The following is a 27841-nucleotide window of genomic DNA, read 5'->3' on the forward strand; positions in this document are numbered from 1 at the left end:
TTCAGGCCAGATCTTACTAAATTAAGCACATTAGCAGCTGTGCTGGATAGAAAGTACTATCTCTGCCACACATCCCATAAGGGCTTTGACCTCCTTCTTTCACTTATTTTTTCGTTTCTCGGATTTTTCAATCATTCCAAGGCTGATTTTAGGTTTAGCTGTTGCTTAGAACTGTCCATAAGACTTCTTGAGTCAGACTGTCTCTGGGTAAAATAGTGCTTTTTCTTTTTTTCCTCCTTACTTCAAAAGAAACGATAAATACTGCTTTACTCATAGGCATTTAACTCAATAAGTATCTAAACAGTATTTCTGTGCCTCCGGAACTACACTAGATACTGGAGGAAAATCCAATATAACCATGAAGCACTCTTCAGAGACTGACTCATAAAAGTAATTCCTAAAATGTTACATACAAGTAAACCTTCCAGGGACTTGGAGTCAATCTGTTTTCTTCTTCAGACCATAACAAGTGTTCTTATATCGGTCTGTCTTTATGTCAAATATTCCTGTCCATGAGTAAACAAGAAAGGAGGCAGGCAGAAATTTTTCGTTTAGATTTAAGGTAGAGATAGTTGTTGACAAACTTAGGAATTTAAAATTAAGGTTCTGACTAAGAGGGAAACTTCTTTTCCTTTTATAGTGTGAAATGACAGCTCACCTTTTGTCTTTGCTGAAACTGGGGTATTTGCTCCCCTGTGGGAGACTGTCCTCCACTGGCTGCCAGCTCTTCCTCCACCTCCCTGAGCCACCCGGTCAGTTCCTCATAAGTAGACTGGAACTTGGTAGCCAGCTGCCGGGCCTGCTCTAATGTTCTGAGGGCCTTGGAGCTAGTGACTGTGATGTCTGTGTAGCGAGTCTTTATTCCGTCCAGTTTCTCTTGGATAAGCAATACCTCTTCACCTGTGGGAGATCACACACAATTATTCATATGCAAGAGAATACGAGGGAGTCCTTAATCCCTTTCTTCAAATCAAGAGCATATATTATATATATGCTTTCTCCCTATAATAGTGATCTTCACCTAGCATCCCACACTAAGGGAGGAAATAAACCTTTCAATCAATAAAAAGAGTCTTTTCTGAGATTATTAAGATCTGAGTTGAACTGGAGGTATTTCTAGATGTTTTCATAACCTTTCAGTGAATGCTGGCATTTGACATATTAGAGGGCAGGGGGAGTCATCATCTATTACCAGATGTGAGACAACAACAAAGTCTTTTAGTTTTCAAAAGATTTAGCAGGAAATAGGAACCCAGGCCACCGGCCTTCTGGGAGCACATAATAATACAATCAGTGAATACTAAGCTTCTGTATACAAAGAGAAGTGCTAAGTGTAAGGTGCTCTTTTCCTTGGATATGTAATTATATGACCACAGAGGTGACAAAAGATGCATTTTTTCAAAGTACCTGTGGTTTGTTTTAGAAGAGCCTGACCATTTTTAATTGCTTGATCTACATTCTTCTTTCTATTAACAATTTCTTCATTTAAAGCCTGAAGAGAGAGAATATCATTAATCCTTAAACTATGGAATGACAAAGAGAAAGAAATGAGACCTCTTTAGATGAAATTTAAAGTAAGGAGATGAATACCAATTTAAACAGTAGATATTTGATTCCTTCATTATCTCTTTGGTTACACCATTAATTACTTAAAATAATTAAATCGGATACTTATAGGGAAGCTTTCCTTTGTATTGCATAGAAAAGTTTTAGGATTAAATCAGCTTTACCAATTTACTGAGACTTAACCTGAACTCAAGAAAGGTAGAACAGAATTCAGCAAAAATGTCTACTATGTCGGAAACAAAGAGTAAGACAGAAAGTTCAAAACAAAGTCAGCGAAAACAGGCACACTGAAATCGGATCCTGGTTAAAAACTCTCAATATATGGTATCAATGAAGCAGAAGAATTTGATTAAAAACAAAAAACCCCCACTTTGCCTATTTTTACCATCCCAAAAGAAATTTCATTAAAATGAAAAGGGCAAATTCTAGAAATATTTTAAGTTATAGAAATGTGATCAAACCTTGGGTACTAGTTAAGCAATCTAGTTTTATGAAAGTTTCTGCTCAAATGGAAACTGAATGATGCATTATGTAATGGTGTAAAACATGAGCAGGAACTGAGATGGCCCCTGACTATACTCTGGATCATCTTCTAGAATTATTCAGTTTGTTAAGTGCCAGTATTTCCATGGATTCATTAGAAAACAGATTAGTTCTTAGCAACAAGTCTGTAACTATGTACTTGTATATAAAATAAAGTTGAAATGTTTGGAATAAAAAAGAAATGAAGAGAAACATAAATTACAAAATAACTTAGTAACATAACCAATAAGAATGGAAAATATGAATACCAGGTGGTCAGCATGCTGTTTCTGTAGGACATCCTGTCTGTAATCCTTTACGAACACTGAACTGAGCTTGTCCTCAACCTCAGCCAGCCAGTTGAGCACCTCCACCTCATCCTCCCCGAACAGTCTAGCGTTAAACAGTGCTTGTTCAAGCAGGGCTGCTTTCCGACAGCACCGGTCTTGAATCTCACTGAATCGAGCCTGCAATGAGTCTAGCTTTTCTGACAGCACACCCTGTTCTGCAGAATATGTCAGGGAGGAGAGGGAGTGCCCAATTTTGACTGCCTGGTGCACATCTGTTGCATGGCTTTCTATTTCTTCCTCCAGAGCCTGGAAATCCAGATGGAAAAAATGAATAATGGAAACAAAATAAATGAAAAGTAAACACAAAACAATGAATAACAAATGAAGTAATAATTAAATAATAATATAAAAAGTTTACCTATTGAAGGCAAAAATAATATAAAAATTGAGAACAAAAGCTGTTTTTCTGATGGTAGCTTATTACTTAATATCTATTTTTAAGTATGTGACTATTCCAATTAATAATCTGACCATGTTTTAAATTAAACTTTAAACCGCCCCCACAAAACATATCTTTTAGAATGTTGCAGGTAGTTTTGTAAATTTCTAGGACTTTTGACTCCGATTCTTTGTTTTCATTTACCATAACTCCTTCCTACCTTGTGCCGAATGATCTGCTGCTGTATTTTGGCAGTCTGAGTGCCAACAGGTTCTGAGTTAGCAAGCTTTTTCTCTGTGACAGATAAGAAGTCAGAAATAGGCTCAGCTGTCTCATGGAATTGCTTGGCCAGAACCAGGATATCTTCCAGCTGTTTTTGCCTACACGAATATATAGCACAAGCTGCTTAGGCAAAAAGTCACATGAAGACGGATAATAGTACTATATTCAGTAAAAGACCAATCTTCATAGGCACATTTTAAATACCAATAGTAAACAGAATATATAGATAGCACTTTGAGGTTTTAAAGGGTTTCATAAGCCTTACCTTATTTTGAGTCTGTTATAACCTTGTAAAGTAGGCAGAATAATTATCCTACTATTGTAAAAGAGAAAACCAACCTGACGGCTTAAAGAAAGATTTGTCCAAGGCACCCAGTAAGTAGCAATAGTACAATGAGTAGGAGAATCAGACCTTCTAATGCTTTCTCCTATGGAAGGTAGCTCATGCATTATCTGAACAGGTGACCAAAACAAAATTTAAAAGAGTCAAAAAATCATCCATCTTCATTTCTTTCTCTCTCTGCCACTGCTACCTTCACTTTTGAGTGATGAGAAGAGAGCATTTGAAGGGCAAAGGCAAACTATGAACTAGAACTCCCTTCCCATCTCCTCAAATCCAGTCAGGCTTCTAACAATTTCAAGCCCCAGAAAATAAGTCTGAATCCAAATTTAAGGCAAAAAATGACCTCAGACTAACTGAATTTACTAACACAAAGGGCAGAACTATGGACTTTATAGCTCACAAATCTTATTTAATATAACATTAATACTAAGCTTAGATTTCAAGTTCTCTATAGATTAAAAGCAGCAAATTACAAAGGAGAAAGGCAGCCTGAATATTGGAAGCAGCCTGACAAGGAAGAGACAGAAAAACAACTACAGAACTGCATTAGCACCCAGATTAATAATAAAAGGCCATAGCCATGACTCTGAATCATTAACAGACTAAATGCTATGTCATTTAAAAAGGCCTGGGAATGTATGATGCCTTTTAGTTCAGCAAATCTTTACTGAACATTTACTTTGTGCCAGGTCCTATTGACAAACTTTTCTTGGTTTGTTTATGCCAGTCTTCAAAAATACATCTTTAATACATCTAAAACATATAATCTTAAAGATTATTATTAAACTAGAATTTCATGCATTTCTTGAATGCATTTATATTTAACAGAACCACAAACTAGCTCCTAGATGCAAAAACATCTAATATTATGATAAGCTAACAGAAAAGAAATATGAAAAATTCCAATTCCAAGTATTGAAGATGTTATTTATAAATATGAAGGGGAAAAAAATCTGCTTCAAAAACTCGGAAAATAACTAGCTGGATTGTAGGAGTCTGTGTCTGTCATTTGGAACCATGATTATGCTGCAGCAAAATAACACGCAGAAGAACGAGCCTTCTAGTTCTCAGAAATTTGTGGAGGAGCTGAGGCTCATTTCCTGAAGTTATTCTGGTTATGTGGATCATCTCTAAGAATGTACCCTCTTCAAGATAAAAGCCACTGAACATCTTCCAAAGCACTGTATGAATCATCAAGGAGCTTTCAGAGTACCTCAGTGATAGGCATCACAAACGGGACAAAATGAATCTTCTCTGACCCATTCCCAAAACCCCTTTGACCTTACCTGGCTGCTGCTTTGGTGAGCAGTCCAGTCCACCTACTTTCTAGACTCTCCAACTGTCCAGTGATTTTCTCTCTGTCAGCCAGCTCAGCTGACTGGGCTATTCTGCCTCCTTCTGCTTGAAGCATGTCTACTGTAGCCTTTCGATCATCTAGGAGCCGCTGGAGCAACTATTGTACACATGTTTAAAGCAAATAAAAAGTAATAACATGGAGTCAGGTTATAATCTGAAATAAGGATAAAAAACAAAATTCCAAATCCCTACCCCATCAAATCCTAAGCTTAATTGAATAACAGAAGTTTTTTTTCTTCCTGAGGCAAAATCATAAGATATACAGCATTGTTCCTACCATCCATATAAACTTTTCATATATTTAAGTTCTTAAATGGTAAAATGACTGTCATTATTTGACTAACAGGAACTTACTTTGAACCAGGAGAAAAATGCACTGAAAGTTAAGCCCTGCCCCGCATAAAACCATATACAGATAGAATCTTAAACATAAACACACAATTATTTAGAATATTGCTGACCCTGAAAACACTAAAAACCTCAAGATAAAGCTGTTATTGAAATAATGAAATAGGATTTACAAACAGGTAAAATTGTTCAGTCTACTATATACCACACTAAGCTAGTTGATTAAGGTATGATAAAAATAAATTTCCACCTTTCTTTCCAGGATCACACAAAGTAGGTGAGGCTTCTACTGAAACTCCTAAATATGCTCCTTAAACTATAAGCAAATGTGTTGTCTGCCACTCCCTGTGGCTGTTACAGTTCACTGTCCCAACATTCTCACTTACCTTCTGTTCTTGGATCTGTGCTTTCACCACTTTATACTCAGCAGATGGAGGTTTTTGATTGGCTATGAGCTCCTCAGTGTCTGCCAACCAGCTGAGCAATGGCTCCAAGGCATCTTGAAACTTCCCACAATGCAACAAAGCCTCCTGTAGCTGTGCAATTCTTTGTGCAACCTGTATCACAAACGCAGAGGCTCATTATAAGAAAGGAGAGAGCTTTTAAATTACTACTGATCCATTTTCGTAACTACAGATTGCGACTGTTAAATTTTTGTTTGCATTCAGGTTCCGTGGAAACCTTGAATTTAGATGTCTCTTTTCTATGCCCTCCATTCCCACCCCACCCCCTGCAACTTACCTTTTTATTTAGTGTGTTCCATCGAGCATTGATCTCTTCCATGTCATGTTCCAAACCCTGCACATCACAGTTTTTTCCAGCACTCTGAATCAATCCCTGGCCAAGTCCATTCACCTGCTGTAATTTCATTTGAAGAGGATCCACCTGTTCTTTCTGAAACATCTAGATAATTATAAGCCAAAGATGATTTAATCTAATGGCAATCAGACCCTCTATACCAGCAGTCCCCAACCTTTTTGGCACCAGGGACTGGTTCTCCTATGAGAATCTAATGCCTAATGATCTGAGGTGGAGCTGAAGTGGTGATTGATGCTAGAGCTAGGGAGCGGCTGCAACTACAGATGAAGCTTCACCCTCTCACTGCTTACCTCCTGCTGTGTGGCCTGGTTCCTAATAGGCCACAGACAGTACCGATCTACCAGTGGCGGTCTACCACCCTGGGGGCTAGGGACCCTTGCTCTACATCACAGAGTGACTGGTTATTCTTGGGAGATTTATGATTCAACAAAGGACGGCCAGGAGTAAAAAGTGAAAACAAGCCATTTGTACAGGGAACCATCAAAGAAACAGATGGTTTCATATTTCAACGCAGTTGCCTATGGACCAGTAATTACGGAGAGTTATGGCACTACTTACATCTTTAGCCCAATGACTCATGGTTTGTTTTTGTTTGCTTGTTTTTCTTTTTAAAAACTGTTTGCTTAATTTTTAATGCAAAAAATCTACAGAGAAGAGAGAAGCATCAGCTTCAAGTTATCATAAAAGTGTGATGTATGTCAATCCTAAAAGAGACGAATTGATACCAAATGACTACTATTTAAGATTAAAAATACCTTGGGGAATAGCTTTAACTGACCACTGATATATGCAGTGTTCTTCTCTGACTAGGACTGATAAATCAATTAGCCAAAACATATTAACAGTGTGAAAAATGCCAACCTCATAGCTTAAACCCCCTGTGGCCATTTAACTCCACTCTGTTCCAGGGCCACAGACCACACACAGCCAATAATCCTGAAACAGTACTCTTCTGATTACAAAGGGAAACAGGCCAGTAATGCTGGGAAGTGCCCTTAACAACTTCAGACTCATACTCTCAGTAAAATGCAGATATATATAGATATATATATATATATCTATATATATCTGCATTTTATATGTATATAAAAATAATATTTTATACATATAAAAATATTTCAAAAGTAATATACTGTATATCCACGTTCACAAAACAAAAATCTAAAACTATGTAAAGAAATGTAATGAACAATGTGCATGCTTCCACTGTAGTTAAGCTCCATCATGACTTAGAAATTTCTAAAGGAAACAAGAGAATGGTGCTTTGGCCACTCTAAGCAAAAGAATGAAATAAGTATTTGTCCCTAAGATCAGATTTCTTTCAAATTATCAGAGGATAAAAATCGGCCATTCCTTTTTCTTCCATAAAAAAGTTCCTTCAGTTTCAGTGAGAGAGCTGTCAATTCAGACTGAAGGATGACAGAAAATGGAAGAGGACAAAAATAAATGTAAAAAAAAAATTTAAGTTTGGGTAAGACTAATTTTGGCCTATATGAGACCACAGATCACACGAGGATTGGGAAACTGATTCTAGAAAGAATGGTCTATGGCTGGATGGATAAGTGAGTCATCAGGGAGGAAAAGCCCCAGGGAACACTGAAAAATAAAGGTTACAAAGGTAATTACCAGTGGGCTTCATTTTATACTGTAATTTGATTACACCATATTTTGTTAGGCAATACTACAAGGCATTTCAGCTAAAAATGACTGTTTCCCTAACATGGTTCCCAGAAAAAGCAAGTGCTATGATTCCAATTTATATCAAAGATGTTTTCACTGCAGAAAAATCAGAGCAGAGGGACTCCTCCTGCAACTCCCATGTTCTAAGTTGCTTGGGTGCAACAAAACGGTGGTGTTAAGATGGGAGTTGGAAAGGTAAAGAAAGCAGAAAGTCAAATGTACAGAGGGAAGATGTCAAGTCCACTGAAGTGTCCCCGTTTACAAATAATCAAATCCTGTCTCACACTATGGCTGACATTTACATTCTTTCTGTGCTGTCCAATATGGTAGCCACATGTGGCTATTTAAATATTAACTAAAAATTCAGTTCCTCAGCCGCACTAGCCACATTTCATGTGGTCAACAGCTATGTGTGGCTAGTGCCTACTGTATTAAGTGGCACAGATAGAGACTATCTCCATCTTGGCAAGAAGCTCTATTGGATAGCGATATAAATTTAAACACAGAAAAGTAAATGTATTTAAATAGCTTAATAATCTCTTCCACATAGTAAATTCTTTTTTTTTTTTTTTTAATTTGGATTTACTTTGTTTATGAACATTTCCTATAGAAGCATTAGATTTCTTTGGTTCCCACCTCTACCCTATGGATCGCATTGACAGGGAATGTGTACTGTCTCATATTTTCTCAGAAGTTTAAAAATATATGAAAGCAACTCTAAATAAATACTATCTAAATATTTATTTTGAACACAGTGAACAGAATGTTAGAGAAAGTAAATTTGAAAACACTTGCTCCTTTCTTTCAACTCTTAAATAAAACTGTTTTGCAAACCCAGTGCTTTAGAAATGTTAAAATTCTGACTCCTTAGTATTTCAATGGGACTGTGCCATGCTCTTAACTAACCAGTATTGGCAGACATTTCCCAGAGCAAAATACTAGTAAAAATCATTGCAAGGATATAAGGTACAACAGGAACATAAAACAGAAAATTTTGCAAAGAACTTCTTAAAACACTTTTATCTTTGGTAATTTCACATTCTCCCAGTTTTCATCCTGACTGATCTTTTTTTGACGCCTTTTGCTCTCTTCCTCTTTCTCTTCTAGACTGCCAAATGTCAGTCTCTGGGGGCAGGGAAAAGGCCCTCTTCTCATGCTATACTCTTCTAGGCAATTCCATCCATTCCTATGGCTTTCAGTGCTAACCATGATAAATGCTTATGTCACTAAAACTGTATATCCAACTACTTTAATACTGCCATACAAATGAATCACAGGCATCTCGAACCTAACCCATTCCAGTATCGAACAGCACTTCCTATTTTCCTCTCTCTCCAAACCTATTCCCTAAATCAACTACTTACTACAGTACCCATCCTTTCAGTTGTACAAACCAGAACCTAGATTCAATCCTTGATATCTTCCTCGCCCTCTTTCTGAACATAAAAGCCATTATCAGGTCTTGTTGATTCTACCTCCAAAATATTTCTTGAATCCATCCAAATCTACTTAAATCCCTCTAGTCCAAGCCACCTGGACAATTGCAGTAACCTAGCAGGACTCTCTACTCTTTGATCCCCTAAATCCATTCTCCACAGAGTAGACAGTGTAGTGTGATTTAAAAAAAAAATTGCACACCATAAGTGTTCTCTGTATTTACACCAATTATCTATAATACAAACTAATAAAACATAAGACAAAATGAGCTCTATAAACCCCAAATGATGTTGAGAACGTTTACTGTCAATGTGGACTTGTTTTCTCTAAGCCGAAAGCAATTAAAAAAAAAAAAAAAAAGTAAATGAAATCATTTCACTCCCCTACCCAAAATCTTTGAATACCTTCTCAAGGTTTTTAAGGTACAGATCCCTTTGAGGACATCTTTCTCAGTCTCTGCATCATCTGGCCCCCTGCTTACCTCTCCAGATTGACTTCAAGGCACTCTTCCGGAACTCTTGGTCACTGTGGTCTAGCTATTTCGCCACCTTTTAGTTCTAACATGCCAAGTTCTTCCCATGTTCCATTTCCTTTGTCTAGAATACTCTCTCCTCTGACTCTCTGCCTAAGTAACTTCTACTTATCCTTCAGGTTTTAGTTTTAAAATCCTTTCCCTGACATCACAATTGAAATTAAATACCCCTATGATTTGTTATCAGGGCCTTTATTTTTTATTCAATACATTTACCATAATTTATAACTATATTTGTGTCATTTTTGCTTAATGTCTGTCTCACTCACTATAAGTTCCACAAAGGCAGGGACCATGCCAATTCTATTCACTGCAGGAGCCCCAGTACCTGGTATAGAGTAGGTACTCAATAAATATTTATCCAGCGAATAAACAAATCCTTGTATAGAAATGGTGTTATTGAAAGCAAACAAATTCGTGAAGGTTCTGCTTAGGAGTTGAGGATTCAAACCTAATTTTTGCTTAAAAAGACTTTTTTTAGGGGCATATTTTAATTTTATAGAACCCTTATTTTATACAAAAGGTTTTTTTCTTCCCCAGTGATTGGAAACAAGAGTAAGGAAGTCTATAAATGAGAAGAGCGTTTAAATAACCACAGATTGCTCTCAGTGGGCCTAGACTCCCACTATAGAAATAGCAAACAAATTCTGACATTTTGCTTCTTCTACCAAACTCTTATTATTAGAAAGCTTGTATCTATTTAACCATGTATACGTGTGTACATTTATACATAGATACACACACACAGAAGATCTAAAACAGATCATTCCAAATCACATTCTGGATATAACCACTTGTTAAGTTCTAAGTGTTTATGTATAAAAATGACAGGTTCAATTGCCTCTATGGACCCTTTTGGAAGAAATTAAATCCACACATTTTCTAATCTTGGAAAAACTTTTTTTCTTCAATAATATTTCATCAATTTAGCAAAATCTGTATACTCATGTTACCTCTATAATGATATTTGTCTTGTTTCCATAAATATTTTCAAAACAGACTCTGTACATTCTTTTTAGTAACAGTCCTGACTGTGGCTACGGCTTACATTTCTCCTTTTGTACACAGATGTAGGCATCTTGCTTCTATATATTTCATAAAGTAACCACATTTCAATAATGATGGACTGATTACCCTACAGCTGGCCTACTATTTCCTTCTCCTGTCATTTATATCAGGCAATATGTCTTAAAATGACCACCTCCTGTAGTTATAAGAATCATTAGGTATTACCTAGCCTCATCTACTCATTTTGCAGATGGGGAAGCAGAGGTCCCAGAGACTGAAAGAAAGGGGCTTTTCTGAATTTTTTTTCTTTATGCATATTTGATTGACTCCTTATAAATTTAATTCCTATATTTCACTGACGATTGCTGTGGTCTTTATACTAGAAATATTCTGTATGATCAAGAATGCCCGTGACTTTGGACAGGTTACTGGGATCTTGGTGTCAATCCCAAATCTGCTAAAATTCAGAAAACTGAATCAAATCCATCAATATGAAAGGTGATACATTCTAATTTGATGGGATGCTACATTTCTAAATAACTGGTGAAGCCCAAGGTGACACCGCCACCACTCAGCTGAGGAGGCAGATCTGTGGCAAAATTAACAGTGTATGGCCCACAAGCAAATGATTTTTCGTTGCTGGTAACTGCCTGTTTAAGTGGTGCTCTAGCTAGCTAAGGCTGCCCTGAAAGGCTCTGCAATGGGGTGATGAGAGAACCCATCTTTCTTGTAGCATCCATGGATATTCAGGAGACTGACATTCATCCAAGGAGCCAGTCAACAGTGAACGCCTACTACAAGGAAGATATTGTTTCGGGTCCTGAGGATGGTGTACATTCAAAACCAATTTTGTACTCAGTAATCCCTGACTGTACTAGATTAAACTTCTAACTCTTATACTCCACTCCTTACCACTGACCAAAGGACACTGGAGCAGTGAACTACAGACAGATGATCTCAAAACCTTCACTTCCTAGTGAAGGAGTGCTCAAGGATGTGGACACTGTTCCCAACAGCTTCCTAACATAACATAGTCTGTTCTCTAACTTTAAGAATCTCAGAATGAGGAGCTAAGAGAGACCCAGGAGAACATTTAGCCCAATTCCCTTATTTCATAGATTAAGAAACAAGAGGTATAGGAAAGTGACTTGGCTGACCACAAAGTTTTACAAGATGACTAAAATATCTTTTTCATAAACATTATTATGCCTTATTCTGGCTTTAAGAAACAGGTTTGTATTTAAAAGCTGTTATTCACAGATCTGTATATTGTTTTCAACCTGCTTTGGTGAATTCTTTCAACTAACCAACATAACTATTCGAAAGGAGGAGACAGATATTGACCGTGATTGAAATCTTATATACACTTAGTGCTTTAAATGGGTTATCTCATTTTATTATCACAAATGAGGAAATTGGAGACTCAGAAAATCTAATTTTCCCAGAATGGTTAAATATCCCATGTCCTAGCCCAAAGTCCACTCTCTGGCCTTTACCTGACTATTGACATCACTGATCAATTAGCAGTCTCTCAATTTAGGAAAGAAAATGCTCACTGTAATTTTCAAAAGCAGAATCATCCTCTCCTTCTAATAATCTTTGTCAAAATGTAAACCAATAACTGTTTACTTTCCTGTTTTCTTTGGGCTTGGGTTATCACTGAATAAAAAATGGAATATGAATTATAAAGTTTTTGCCAGATGAAAGTAAGGCATATTCTCCCTCTTCCCCAATAAACTCAATAGAAAAACCAGAAAAGCCCAGGCATCCCAAAGAGAAATAAAGTATTCTGTGCCCTTTCTAATCACCACCAAGTCCTAGAACTTGCAAACCTCATTATACTCTCCAGATCCTTCAACAAAACGAGCAACAATTACCTCATTTGAATTTAATCCATCAGTTGCAGCCTGAGGCATTTTCCCAAGAAGCACTGTGCCTGTCACCTCCTTTATTCCAAATGCTGGGGAATCAAGGTCCTCCTTGATCCACATTCCAGCAGGAGGATCCTCTTCTAGAACAGAAGTTCCTTCTTCTGAGATAGGCACTGAATCAGCGTGGGCAGTATCTCCCAGGAAGGGCACACCAGCAAGGAAAACTTCCTCCATAACAGGAACTGCACCAGTTGCAGGTTCCTCTGGGGCAGGCACTACAGCAGCTGGAGCTGTAGGTTCCTCTGTGGAGGGCACTGCAGCAGCTGGGGCTGTAGGTTCCTCTGTGGAGGGCACTGCAGCAGCTGGGGCTGTAGGTTCCTCTGTGGAGGGCACTGCAGCAGCTGGGGCTGTAGGTTCCTCTGGGGTGGGAACTGCAGCAGCTGGGGGTATAGGTTCTTCTGGGGTGGGCACTGCAACAACTGGGGCTGCAGGTTCCTCTGCGGCAGGCACTGCAACAACTGCAGTTGACGCCTGCTCTGGGGCAGGCATTGCAACAAATGGGGCTGCAGGCTCCTCTGGGGCAGACACTGCAACAGCCAGGGCTGCAGGCTCCTCTGGGGTGAACATTGCAACAGCTGGGGCTGCAGGTTCCTCTGGGGTGGACACTGTAACAACTAGGGCTGTAGGCTTCTCTGGGGCAGGCCTGGCAGCAGATGGAGCTGCAGGCTCCTCTTGGGTGGGCACTGCAGCAGCTGGGGCTGCAGGCTCCTCTGGTGCGGGCACTGCAGCAGCTGGAGCTGCAGGCTCCTCTGGTGCGGGCACTGTAGCAGCTGGGGCTGCAGGCTCTTCTGGGGTGGGCACTGCAGTATCTGGGGCTGCAAGCGGCTCCGGGGCAGGCACTACAGCATCTGGGGTTGTAAGCTCTTCTGGAGCGGGCACTGTAGCAGTTAGGGCTGTAGGCTCCTCTGGGGTGAGCACTCCAACAGTAGGGGTAAAAGGCTCCTCTGAAGCAGGCACTGCAGCAGCTGGGGTGACAGAACCTTCTGGGATGTCATCCCCTGTGGTAGGCACTGCAGTAGCTGGGGCAGCAGCCCCCTCTAGGGCCGATACTGCAGCAGCTGGAAAATGTGCCTCTATGGTGACCACTGAAGCAACTGGTATGTCCTCCTCTGGAAAGGGCACTGTAACAGCAGCTATAGCAGGCCCCTCTGGGGCAGGCACTGTAGCATCTAGGGAATCTTCTATAATGGGCACTGCAGCAGTTGGGGCAGGTTTCTGTGGGATGGGTATCCATTCCTCCAAAACTGGTTCAGTATTACTAGCCTTGGTAATTTGTTCCTCCACCGAGATATTTAGCAATGAATCTGAATCTTTCATTTCTGTTTCCCTTCCCTTCAACGACACCACATTTGGCTTGGGCTTTATGTCGTTCACAGTTTCCTCTCTGCTATGTCTCCATCCTCCACCCAGCAGGTGCAGATTCAGAACCTCTGGCTCTGGGGACATCCTCTGAAGTCCCTGGAAGGCCTGTTCTGGGAAGTCTCTATGAAAATGTGCCGAGGCTTGGCCCTCCAAAGGCTGGGGTTCATAACCCAGCTCTTGTGCCTCACCGTGAACTCTCTCCACGGACAACAATTCACAAGGGTCCACATTTCCCAAGGAAGTCAGACTGTTATTTTCTTGATTAATAACTCCTTGCTCAGTTTTCAAATGAATTTCATCTGTTAGTAAATGTGAACCATATGATAACATCTCTACTTCAGCTCCTGAGGTAACATCTGTTAGTTTATAGCTGAAAGCAGAACTGAGGGGAACCCTCTCAACACGCTCTTCAACGTTCCCCTCAATTTGACTGCAGTCTACCTGGGACAAATTGCCATTTTCTTTGGCAAGCTCAGCTTCAAAGGCTGATAAGTTTTCTTCAGGAGAAGCCCTGTGATCAGAGCTGGGCAGTCCTCTCGGGTCCAGCTCTCCCAGAGACTCCAGATAAGCAGGGTATTTGAATTTAAGTTCCCCTGCAGTCGAGGGGCTAAAAGGCACTTTTTCACTCTTCTCACTAACAGTGGAAGTGTCCCTCCTGGTATGGGAGTGGTCAACAAGTTCCACAGCATTAGGCACCTGAGAATCATCCAGGGCATGAAAATATTCACAATCCAATCCAGTATCATAGTCCTTTATCCTTACATTTAAAAGTCCTATGTGTTCCTTTTCTAAGGCAGCCCCTGGAAAATGACTAATTACCAGTGAATTTTCTGCATCCTGGGATGGGGCCAGCCCTTCAAAAGAGGCTTGGTTCTCCAGCTCAACTAGAGGAGTTACTCCTTCACATAAACACTCTTTTTCAAGTTCAAGAAACATCTGCACTGAATCTGTGTCAGAAAGCTGCTCTGAATCGACAGGACCAACAGTGCTCTCTAAATCAGAAACAGGATCCTTCAGCTCCTGAGCAGTTCTGTTTATCGACTCATCCACTACACTCTCACCTGTGACAACATAACTGTAATCAAGAGGTATATCCTTGAGAACAGAAGCCAAAGGGTTCTTAGCTTGCTGTAGGTCATCAGAACAATAAATCTGACCAAGAGCTAGGTGGTCAAAGGTCCCCAAGACAGCAGCTGAGCCATTGGCTCCGTCCTCCACCAGTGCTATAGTGTTTGCTTGTTGTCTTTCTTCAAAAATATCTGCCAGACTGTTCTTCTCATCTGCCATTAGGAAAGTGTTTCCTCTCTCTGACAGTTTCTCCTCCTCCCACTCCTCCTCAGCCTCCATCATGATCCATCGCTCATCCTCCTCAAACTTTAGTTCAGACTCTGTTTTCTCTCTCAGGCTGGGAGTTATGAGAACATGCAATTCTGGATCCAACAGCTCTTCACTCAGGCAAGGGGAGAGAGGTGGCATTTCCACAGTACAAGCTGTGTCCCCAAGGGGGTGCTGCTTCTCACTGAAGCCTCCCTTAGTCAAACTTTTCATGGCTCTGGGCCAGGTTGCACTTGAGAATCTGTGTTCCTGCATTACATCTGTGTTACCACTTGCTGCTACAGCTTCTGATTCTAGAGGCTGGAATTCATGGGGAGAGCTCTCACTGTGTTGCTGAAATCTAAAGTCTTGGCAGTCTTCACTTAAGTTTTTCACATCCTGCACTTCTGGAACACCTATGGATCTGGACACATGTTCCAGAGTTACTGACTCTGACTGAGGTTCCCTGTGGTCCAAATGACCAGAACTTTCTGTTAATGCAGAACTGGAGTCCTTTTTCTCTTGCAAGGAAGGATTTGAAGCACCAGCTTCTGAAACTTCACTGAGAGAAGCTTCCATCCTTTCTGCAAATTCTGGGAAATTGGGTGGCATGAAGGACTTCCATGATCTCCTGTTAACATTGTCTTTGCGTTCTGCATTTGGTCGCCTTCTGGGTGGAACAGGTGCTGACTTCTGCACATCGCTGCTTAGCTTCAGTGCATCAAATATTATTCTCTCATCCAGTTTTTTGCCTTCTGGTGCTCTAGACTCAAAAACATTAGATGCTGCTCCTAACGTACCATTGCTGGATATACTACTTCCTTCCATCTTTTCCATGGTGCTCTTTGAAGTCTGATTAAGCTTTGACCCCTGGTCAATTTGTTCATTTATCCTCATTGTGTCATATATAGACCGCTGTGGAACATAGCAATCCTCTATATAGCCATCCTCTTCCTCTCCTTTCCCCAGGCAGGTGGGGTTCTGCCTTAAACAGTCTGGCCTGCTGAGTGGCTTACCCATACTTTTTAAATCAAGATGAACCTTCAACCTTTTAAAAGTTTTTCATGAGTTCCCCCAAAATGCATTCTGCATAAATTAAAAACCTCTTTACATATTCATAATCTCAAACCAACTGGATTTGCCCTTCAGAAAGGCCTGGAAGTCCCACTTTGAAACCATTCTGGGGGAAGTTCTAAGAGGAACAGCTTTTTCCTCACAGGCTAGCAGCCTCATAGTTGCAGGTAAGTGACCATTTAATCAACAAACATAAAATAATTCCTTGTATGGCTTCTGTTTTTAAAAGAGCACTGCTCCAATTTAGTCAATAAAAAAAAAAATCACGTGATATTGACAAGTCTTATTCAATATCTAGTTTCACTCACTTCTCTCCCAGAGTTGGAAGCAGAGGATTTACCGATTGTGTCCTTTAACAACAATGGCACAGCCCCTTAGTCTTCATGTATGGCCCAAGCTCCCAAGAATTCCTTTCATGTTATCCTCAGTTCCAGCCCTGGATAAGGAGTCCAGCTGGTCTGAATTAGCCATTCGTCCTCCCTAGTTCGGGTGTTTGCATTTGAACTGGGCTGGTAGGCGGATATTCCTGCAACTTTAAACACAGGAAGTCCTTCATTCGGGGCCAGCTTGGGGCTTCCTGTCTCCAAAACATCATGGCATTGTTGTGGCTCCCAGAACAGCCCTTCGCTGTGACCGCAAAACAAGGCGAGTGGAGCCCGGCGCCCGGCCTTTCAGAGGCCGGCAGGCTGCAGCAGCAGCAGCCGAGGGTCTGTTGGAAGGTCTAGCTCAGCGCGGCCCACTCCCCCGCGCCATGCCACGCGCCCCAAGGGCCAAGGTCGCCTCACCGCAGGCTGGCAGGTGGCTCCGGGCCGCGGCGGCCTCCCGGTCCCGCGCTCAGGAAGTTAGTTTGTCCCTCCGGCAGCTGAGTCCCGCGTGCTGTGGGCGACACCTCCCCCGCCGCCGCCGCCAGTCCCCGGCCCGCAGCCGCCGTGCCGTGGGCTGCATGTCAAGCAGCCGTCTCTATTCTCCGCCGCCGCCAGTCCCGCCGTCCTCCCCGCCCGCAGCTGTCACGGTCCCGGCATGCAAACTTCTGGCTGGGAACAAAAGGCTCCGCTCGGGCCGGGCGGGGGCGAGCCCTCCTCCCTCTCGTCGCGCAGCGCGGCCCGCTCGCCCGCTGCTCGCTGGAAGTGCTAGGCTGGCGAGCGGCTCTCTCCCCCTTCCCGCGCCGCCGCGCCGCCCCGCCCGGGCAACCCCCCTGGAAGCCCGGGAGCGCGAAGCGGAGAGCCCAGGGGAGGAGGGCGGAGGCGGAGCCGCGGCGGGGGCAGGGAAAAGGAGCGACTCGAGCGGAGAGAGAGGGAGCGGCGGAGAGGATTGGAGACCGAGGCATCGAAGGAGGGGCTGCTGCGCGGTTCTGGGCGAGGGAGTCAGGACGCCAGCCGCTCGGCTCAGCAAGCCCACGCCCCCCGCGCCCCCAGGCCCGAGGGAAAGCCCCGCCCCCGAGAGGGCGAGAAGAAGGGAGCTGCGCTGCGCGAGCCTCGGCCGCGCCGCGCAAATCCCCTGACAAAGGAAAGGCCCGCCCTCCTCCTGCCTGTCAAGCCCCCTGCCGCCCCCGCTGGGTCCCAACCCGCCGAGCTCAGTTCCCAGTCCAAGGGCGAGCAAACCCAGAAGGGGCGCCCCCGCCTCCTCCAGCTACCAGGCTGTCTGGCAAGGGCCACTCGGGGCCCCATCTGCCGGCAGGGTCGTGCCGGCTGCAGCGGGCCGCTTGCCTCGCTCTGCAGCCAAAGGCTGTCCGAGTCCCTCCAATGTCACCTTTAGCGCGCCCCTGCCGGGCCCAAGAACACTCTAGCCTTAAACCCAGTACTTTCCGGGTGTCCGAAGGAATTCAGTCACGCTCAGAGTCCAAGTTATTGGATAAACTACAGGTATCTTCTCTCTCCCCCTTCTCATGTACATTAGGTTTTGGTCCATTTTCCCACCAGGATCTCGCTGCCCACAGACCTGAGTAGTGTCATTAACTGAGGAAAAGGGATTGGGGGAAGGAGGCAGTGGAGATGCCAGCTGCAATGCCCCAAACTGAAACACCTGGGCTCCTTTATTGCTGCCCACACCCAAGGAAACCTGAGCCTCCTTGGGGCTAACTGAAAAGCATGAGTCTGTATTTAAGGTTTCAAGACGCAAAATACTAAAGAAAGGTGGCCCACAATCCCGTCCACAGCTTTTTGGCTTTTAGAAAAGCCATACAGTCAGTCACCTGGTGACTGTTAAAAATACAAAGGGCAACCCAGGAAACTGTCCACCAGAGGCAGCTACTTTGCTGAAGGAGTGCAATACTCTGCTCCCTTTGTGGTTATTTTCTGAAAGGAAAACAAAAGAGATCTAAAATTTCCGAATCTCTGTTGGACCTAGGGTCAATATAGATGGTCAAACTTATGGAAAGCTATTTCTATTCTTTACACAAACACTAAGTGAAGCCAACAGTTGGTGTATGGAGATCAAACAGTGAAACCTTGAGCTGGGCCTTAGGCCTACTTAGGGAGCCAGAGGGGTCCTTGGGAAAAATGAGGTATAGGCTGAAGCCTGTGATCAGAATTAAATAAGTAAAAGACCTTTCACTGGCAAAATGATTTACACTTCATTTCTCATTTCCGAAGAGGCTGCTGATCAATTCTGCCCACTGAAATCCAAAAGACTCTCTCCCCATCTGTAAACTGACCCAGGCGGGGCGGGGCGGGGCGGGGGAGGTGCGGCAGTGGTGCAGACTAGATTGTTTTGACAGACTTTCTAACTTTAATATTCTTTAGTTCTAAAACTTTTAAAGGAGCTGCCCCCAGAATCCTGAGTCCTCCTGGTCCTATACTGCAAGACACTAGAAATCCTTGTCCTCTGAGGAACAAACAGCAGAAAGAACCAAGAATGCCTAACTTAGGGAAGGTTTCAGGCAATATGATCAACAAGAAATATCTGAAGGACTGGGATGTGGGAGGAAGGAAGCTTGTTCTGGATGTCTCCTTAAGCTGGCACATTAAGATTCAAGGGCAGAATTCCAACCAACAAAGAGCTTTCTCACAGCTATTCAAAGAATAGGGTGGCCCCTAAAGTGATGACATTCCTGACCCTGGAGGTATTTGAGCAGAAATTCAAGCAATCACTTGGTAGAGATTTGAGGAAACGAATTTACAAATCCTCTATTAGTTTGTTCAGAATGAATTTTAAGGTCCTATCTAACTGACATATTGTGATCTTAGGGCTTGATCAACTTACAAATCTGATACTTAACATTTCAGGGAATCCAGGTTTTAATTTTCCTTTAATTATTCAGTACAATTGGAAAAACCCAGGGAAGGCAAGATCGATTTCACTAGCAAATCTCCCGAGCCAAATACACTCACTTAAGTGTTCAGATATCATAACAGGCTGTTTATTGTGCCAGGGCCCCTCTGGTTGGAAGAATCTGAGGAATTCTGGCTCTGGACTAAGGGTGGATGGTTATTCTATTATAAAGAATGATCTTGATTTGGAATCACAAACTTCATGGGCAGAAATTCCTTTCCTGTTTCCTCACCATGTCAGTTGCCAATCAATTCAATATTTTCTTAATCCCACCCCATACCTATCTACCCTATTTTCACCACTCTCACCAATGCTTCAGATTATAATACAAATAAGTGGAGCATTTTAGCAACTATGAAGTTCAGATTCAAATTACTTTTTAGCTTAAGTCACACTCTCTCTGACTAAAGTTTAGGACAGTATTACAGAGAAAACCTCCAAAAATTCAAACACAACTCTGTAGAAAGGATAACATAAAGTTGACCAATCCCCCCACCCAAAACAAGAAGCCAAAGAGTGCTTTGCTCCTTATTTTTCTTTTTTCTTTTTTTATTCACTGATATGTTTAGAAAGAAATCAAGAGAGGAAGCACAATGTCTCTTTCCTCCATGTCTTTTTATCTGTTCATGAGTTTCTCTTTAGTTTTGGTATGTGGAACTCTGCCAATAACCATTGCAGTGACTGAAATAAATACCTGATACAGCTTTCAGACTCTTGTTACCCTGATAGCTCCAACAACAGCAACAACAACACAAACAACAACATAAAACATCTGTTCATTATACACGCTGTGTGTAAACTTTTTAAAAAAGAAGTATGGGGAGCTCCAAAGAACCACTTCAGATGCTCTTCCTACTCCTGTAACCACGAATATATATGCTGAAGCCAAATTTCAAATTAGTTTCCAGTTAGTTGATTACAGAGTTCAAAGAATTCTCTACTCATTTAGAAATTCCTAAGAACAGAATTTGGTGTCAGATTTTCCTTCAGTGAACTTAGAAGAAAGAACAATCCTGGCCCTTCCTGCTGTCTTCCTAATTAAAGACAGCCGGGTAGAGTCTCTACATACCCTAGCATAGCTCTCTTTCCAAATTTTGGACCTGGCACTTTGCCTTTTTCTGCGCCAGACTTAAACCACTAGACCCCTAGGACAATCTGGAGACCCCAGATCCACACTTCCTCAGATTTGATAATGCCTTTTCATCCACTCCCTCTCCTGGAGGATTAGTTCTGACTAGAGTAGGATACAGAAGACTGGTTGGATCTTGCACATTTTAAATCTACTAAATGCCTTTCATCTTAGGATCTCTAGACTTTATAAGCGTTTATTTAGTAGCAAGTGGAAACTCCACAGTATTAGTCTGTACCTGTTGGGCATCAGTCACTACCACCCTTCGATGTTTTTATTATATAAAGATGGCTACTGAATGGCTTATTAAGCAATAGAGCAAGATGTAAAGCTTGCTTTACATGGGATACTAAGGATTTTGCTGCTATTTGAGCTCTCATGTATTCCTGAACCCATGAGAAAACTTGCCACATGCCCTGCAGGAACTCTCATGACCCCTGTAAGCCCTTTCCTGCTTGTAGACTTTCCAAAAGACAGTGTATTAATCCCTCTTTTAGCCACTCACCAAGACAGTGCTGATGACGAAAGCATGGGGCTTTGCAAGTTAGAAAAGACCTGACAAAAGAGTGGGAAGAAAGCAGGCGGGGGAGCAGAGAGGCTTTATGGAGAAAATTAAGTTTACTCTTTAGGACTTGTATATATAGATATGATGAAGATAAGAATTTCTAAGGGATAGAGGCAGGAAAACTAAAAAGGCAGAGACCCTAAAGAAGCAAATCTGAAGTTAGTGTGGCTTGAAAACAAGGTGTATGAAAAGGAAAAATGAGAGGTCAGAATGGTAAGTAGCTCAAAGTCAATTCGTGAGGGCTCCTGAATACTAAGCCAAAGAATTTATGCTTTATTCAGAAAACCATTACTATGTCAAGATTTATTTGTTTAAATCTACCAGGAGTAATGAGAGTTATTGAGTGGTGTGTGAAAAGTTTCCTAAGAATTTGGGAATGAGTGTTCACTCAGCTGCCATTTAATATATATTTTCTCATTAAAAAAATCCAAATCCTTAATTTATAAATGAAACTTGGGATGGTAAACTTACCTGTCCAAAGTAACAATTCCTGGAGTTGAGCGTATAGGTCTAGGGATGCTGCATTGGTGTTAATATGTATAGGATAGATCATAAAAATGAATACTGAAGTTGGAGCAATCAGTTAGGAGGATTTTAGGAAAGAAGTAACAAAAGCCTGAACTTGTGAAAATGAGGAAGGGGGCTATAAAAGAAATTGCAGAGGCAGGATATTTGGATTTCAAAACTGACCAAATAGCAGGTAGAGGTTAAAGGGAAAAATAAATTTAAAATAATGCTGTAGTATTATTCTTGGAGTCCCGAAGGCATAGTACTACTATAAAATGGCAGCAGGGAGGAAGAAAATATTTGAAGATAATACAGTCAATGTAGAGCATACTGAGTGTGAAGTACTCAAAGGCTATCCATATGGAGGTGTCTAGGAAGGCCTCTCACACAAAAGATTGATGTTCAGGGTAGAGATACAGCTTTGGAAGCCTTCTTCCATAGAATAGTGAGGGGTTGGATATCTCAGAGTTCACCTGTGGAGTGGGGAAGAAGGCGAGTGACAGAATTTCAGGAATCACATGTTTGGACGGTAGGAGGACAAACCAAAAAAGAAAGAAGAACAGCCAGTGAAGAGAATGGAGAGAGTACAATGTCAGGAAAGTAAATGGACAGGGGAGTTTTAAGAAATGCTACATAAAGGATGAGGACAATGAGTATGACAAGGCCACCAGATTTGGCAACTAGGAAGTCAGTGAATACTTTCAAGAGAACAGTTTCAGCACTGTGATGGGGTGTGGATCAGATTAGGGATTAAGGATAAGTAGCGGTGAGAAGTAAGTATTGGTCCTCCCCTCTTAAGGTTCTGTTCTTTTGGCTTCCATTGCACTTTGCTATCCTGATGCCTCTTTTCTAGCCAGTCCTTTTTTGTTTCTTTGGGCTCTGTTTCTTGACCTCTTAAGGCAAGTAATTTCACAAGGTATATCCTTGATTCTTTTCATTCATTCAACAAATATTTACTGTGGTCTACTATGTGCCCTAAACTATGCAAGGGAGAGTGATAAGCAAGACGGGTCAGGAACTCACATTTTAGTAGGGGAGACAGACATTCATTTTAATTCAATTGTGACAAGTACTCTGGAAACAAAGCAAACAATGCTATGAGAGCATGGATTAAGGGGCTCAATGTGGTCTGGTGGTTCAGGGGAGGCTTTCCTGAGAAAATGACCACATGGGCTTTCACCTGGGACTGAGAATAGTCTTTCAAATTCAGGAGTTACATGACTTCACAACTTTTACAAATTAAAAACTTCATAAAGTTGCTTGGCTATTTCCATTTAACAGGTCCCTGGGTTGAATCTCTCAAGGAATTTTGCTGTAGGGATCCTCTCTCCAATATTAGAAAAGGAGATAGAATAAATGATACAGATGAAAGAGATTTCTGAAGATTATCTCTTACATTTTATTACTAAAACAATTCTCATCATTGATTACAAATAGGTAATCTAGGTTTGAATTTAAAGAACTATATCAAAATCAGAACTCTTCCTTTGGGAGTGAATTGTAAGATGATAAAGATATTAAATGGTTCACTTGAATGGATACAATAAATTCAAGCTGGAAAAGACCTAAATTCAATTCCTTTGAATTTGTATCTTCTTCCCCTGACTCATATATATATATTACCAAATATTTGAAATACATATTTGCTGAAACTATGAAGAATTGAAGCTTTCTTATAAAACATCTTGATGTGGTATAAATATTTGGCAGAAAGATGAATTATACCTGTGTTTTTGAGCTGCTTTCCTCTGAAATTAAGATGATATTTTTTCCCTTCACATCTCAATGTTTTAATTAATGATTAATGTTAAGAGGTGTCTCTCCCAAAGATGCTGACTTGGTAGTTGCCATTGTATGGCAACAGAGGACAAGAACATGGTCTATGTTAAAAACTAATTAGGCCAAGGACCCTGAGATCAGTAAAGCTGATCTGATGGGTAACTCTGAGTGACTGGGGAAGTCACTGAGCTGGTAACTGGCTTCTGGTTAATTCTGGCTGATATAAAAATACCATTGATTTGTACGTATATAAGCCAAGGTCAAAAAGAAGAGGTGGGATTCTGATATGAATAAATTAACAATTTAATGAATAAACAAACACATGTATATGTATGTATGTATACATAAAGTATATTTAAAACTGTTACAGAGTCATGAGCTAAACCCACATATGTATTGCTGCTCTAGGATTAGAAACAAGCCCTACACTTGTTCCCCACAAAAACTGCTCAGGGAGGCTATTTGTCCATTCACTTGTTTCACAGCTTTCATCAAACTAATTTTAATTTATTCTCATTTGCATTTTTCCAAGAAGAAAAGAATGAATCTAATCTTGGGCTGGGCCTTAGATTAAGTCTTCTGGAGAATGATCATCCCTAGGCAAAACTTTCATTATTTTTTAATATAAAATTAGAAAATTTAATATTCTAATTTGTATGTCTGGATAAACTTTTTTTTTTTTTTAAATAAAAGGATATTATCATTTATCGATCACTTAATATATACTTAGGGCTTGCATCTACATCACTTTATTTAATTCTTATAAAAACTCTGAAGGTATGATTTACCACTCCTCACATTTTATAGTTGAAATAACTATACAGAGGTTAAGTAATTTCTCCGAAGTTCACTCAGGTAGTAAATGATAGAGCCAGAATTTAAAGTGGGATATTTCTGACTCACACTCATATTAAATTTTTTTCACTACATCAAGTTAAATGAAATATGAAGACTCTTCTTAATTGCCAACTGATTGCTTAAATGACAATGACTCTAATCTGGCTTTCTTTAAGTACATCTGAAGTAGCAAATTCCTTTCTTAGTTTTGCTTTGTTTGGGCTAATACTGAAATGAAATTGTGTTCCTCTAACATATTCTAACTGGTAGAAAAGGAAGAGAGCCCAGAAGCAAGATGGAGAGATGAGGAATCTAGGCCAGGATTAGAATTTCTCAGGACACACAAGGAATATACCTCGAGTCTTGCAGAGTAGACAGAATTTTGAATCCTCACATGGCTAATGAGAAATAAAGAACATTTATTTCTCCATTTATACCAATATGCTAACTACTTTGAGGGACACAAAAACGGATTTATTGAGATGAGAGACAAATACATATAATCAGAAAATGCCAAAAATAGGAAGTATATGATCAAGGCCAAATGAGTTACACATATTAAATGATCTAGGAGATCAGGAGTGGTGAGCTGGGGAGATCAAGATGGCTTTGTGGAGATATAGGACTTTAGCTAAGGCTTCAGGTATGGGTAGAAATCAAATAGGTAAAATATATAAGGAGTTTGGGGAATAAGTGGATGGAGTAGATGGTCTATATAGGAAATAAGACTGGAAAGATAGTGGGGATCAAAAATGTAGTTTCCAAGACTGGAAAAGAAAAAGACTGAAGGCACAGTCACAGAACAGTTCTGAAGAATGCCACCATTTAATTCATCAGATCAGATGTCTCTTGCATTGATCTGGAGGAAAGATAAGCATTCACAGAAAGAAGGGTTAAAAATAGACAGAAGCTAAGGGAAAACCACCTCGGAAGCCCAAGTTTTAGAAGGCTACAGCATAATTTATGTGGTTTTTTTTCCGTGGGAACCATGTGCGTACACGCTGGCTGTCCAATCACACTAGCTTTCTGCATTCTGAACAGAGGATCCTTTGTTCCTAACAGCACGGCTCAAAAGAGACCGTCTGATAAAATCACACTGAGATCAGCACTCCCAGCTGGTGTAGGGGCTGATGCCATTCCATAACACACCCTACAGGAAGCAGCTTCAGATACACAGCTGATTGATTTCCACAGCAGGAGCCTTGTGGCAGGGTGGGGTGGGGACTGGTCAAGCATGGAGAGAATTCTTTAGCCACTGACTCAAATTAGTTTACCAAGATCCTGACTTTATCCAACAGGTCTGTATAAGTCACTCTCGGAACCAACACTATTTCTTAACTAATTCTCGAAAAAAGGGAGGAAAACCACGAAACTTCCCCAGGCAGTGGAACTATTTCATAGTAAGTTAACTCTTACTTGTCATGGAATCTGAAGAGGGCAAAATACCAAACCCTATCTTTCCAGAAGTAGGCTGAATGATTCTCTGTTGTAAAGGGCTATCCTGTGTATTATATGATGTTTAGAGGCAGTAGCAGCCTCCCCGGTCATGACAATAAAAAAAATGTCCTTGGACATTGTCAAATGTCCCCCGAGGGGCAAAACTGCCTCCAGTTGAGAACCACTGGTCAAGCATGAGCTTTGGTGCCAAAAAGACCTTTTCATTTCCAGTTCTAACATTTACTTTGCTGTATGGTTTGAACAAGTTACTTAACATCTTCAAGTCTGTTTTCTTACCTGAACTGGGATTTCAAATGTCTGATTTACTGCGGGGGTGGGTTAGAGATCATTTAGACTTGGGTCTCTCTTACTGCACTTACTTCTACATCACTACCACTGCAATTCTTTGTGTCTGTCTCCCATACTATACTATTGTCTTGAGACTCCAGCACCTACCACAAGGACTGGCACAAGCGCTCTGTAAGGATGGACAGAAAGGAATATGGAACCCCTTACTCCTATCCCCCACAAAGGGATCCATAGACCATAACCACATAGCACTTATTCTCATCCTTAAGTGGTCAAAGTTCTGAAAGGTCCACATTTGAAATCATAGTACTGGTAGTAGGAAAATAGCTTGTGCAGGCCTAGGGAATAAGTGTATCCCATTAATCTTCCACAGCCAATACCAGAGACTGGTATTTGAAAAGCATTTGGTAGTGGCAGTGGCATAATTTTGAGGAAGGTGGGGAGGAAGCACATTCTCCCCATAGCTAGGTTTTTCCAACCCAGACAGCTGAGACCTGGGAAAAATCTGTTTGGCAGGAGACAGACTTTTGGCGCAGTGACCTGACACGACTCCCCGTGGGACTCATTTTATTCCTGGTGGAACAACCAACTCTAACAATGAAACCTTCAAAGCAACTCATTGCACTTCCTAGGGGCTCACTGCTTATAGCTCGTGTGCCACCCAGCTAGCTAACTTAAAAGTGCCCAGGGTACTTTTCTGAAGTTCCAGGACTAGGCTGAGGCTGAGACCACTTACCATGCATTTCCAGACACAGAGAAACTGGCCTGTTCTGCAAGTCTGTGTTCATCGCAATCATGTTCTCTCGTCGAATACTCAACAATAAACATGAGTTCTACATGCGGTAAATTCTAGTTTTTCTTGTACAAAATCATAAGAAAAATCTTAGCTGCAAATGTTACGTGCTGACACTATATGTGAAGAATTTCAGTAAACTGAAATCAAACTGCTCAGTCCTTTCTTCTGGTTGAGGATATATTCGTTTAGTTGCTTTAAAATCCTCTCTTGCTATCAAAATTTCCAGACAGAGTTTTGTGAAAGCCATCAGCACTTTCTTACAACCTTCCATTAGGTTTTCCAACATTCACTAAGGCGTGAGGCTCCTTTAAGATGATGTAAAGGTTGCAATCTTGGGATTTTGTTTGTGGTGCTGATGTTTGAAACACTAATGGTGATACTTTAAAATGGGGCTGGAAAAAGTTCAACATGAAGCAAACTTAAAGGCTCCTTCACCTTCTCCCCACCCAGTTCCTATGGTGGGTGTGGAGAGGATTATTACAGAGCGGTGGAATTCTTTTATTGGGGGGGGTTGGGGGGTGGGACGGGAGGTGGTCACATAAGGGATATAAATATCAGCAGCGAGCTGTGAGCTCCTGGGCTGAGAACAACTGACAGGCTGTAGTCTCCCCTTAAAGGCACAGAACAAGGAGGCTCCCTGAAGTATTTCCACAAAGGAAGCTCCTCTTTAGAAATGCATCATCAACCAACACCTGCATCAACAACTTTAGGCAAAACAAACTGCAGATGCTAGGGAAAGTGACTAGGAGGTTTTTAAACCAGGCACAAATTGATACCCATGAAAATAAAGAATCCAGGGCCTGGCCTAAAGAAAGGCTGACTTAGAGGCAGTTGTTGCTACTACAGACACATAATCAGATTATCAGAAGTTTGCTTACTACATAAATATTTAACTTAATCAATGAGCAC

General features: G+C 41.2%; 1 protein-coding gene across 2 annotated transcripts in view; it reads right to left on the minus strand.

The window, feature by feature from the left end:
- Nucleotides 1-27841, minus strand: part of MACF1 (microtubule-actin crosslinking factor 1) — a 208887-nt gene that overhangs the window by 44724 nt on the left and 136322 nt on the right. The window contains exons 1-8 of one of the 2 annotated variants that reach the window (XM_025041356.1): nt 12500-17005; nt 5888-6049; nt 5533-5703; nt 4729-4895; nt 3038-3197; nt 2358-2684; nt 1408-1492; nt 659-900 (exon numbers count right to left, since the gene is read on the minus strand). In XM_025041356.1, the coding sequence (XP_024897124.1) occupies nt 659-900; nt 1408-1492; nt 2358-2684; nt 3038-3197; nt 4729-4895; nt 5533-5703; nt 5888-6049; nt 12500-16249 (5064 nt within the window). In that variant the 5' untranslated portion in view covers nt 16250-17005. Of the gene's footprint in view, nt 1-658; nt 901-1407; nt 1493-2357; nt 2685-3037; nt 3198-4728; nt 4896-5532; nt 5704-5887; nt 6050-12499; nt 17006-27841 lie in introns of those variants that run through there. The other variant, XM_025041357.1, reaches the window with a different exon arrangement.

Source organism: Pteropus alecto, unplaced genomic scaffold (assembly GCF_000325575.1).
Source record: "Pteropus alecto unplaced genomic scaffold, ASM32557v1 scaffold39, whole genome shotgun sequence".
NCBI classification, from domain to species: domain Eukaryota; kingdom Metazoa; phylum Chordata; class Mammalia; order Chiroptera; family Pteropodidae; genus Pteropus; species Pteropus alecto.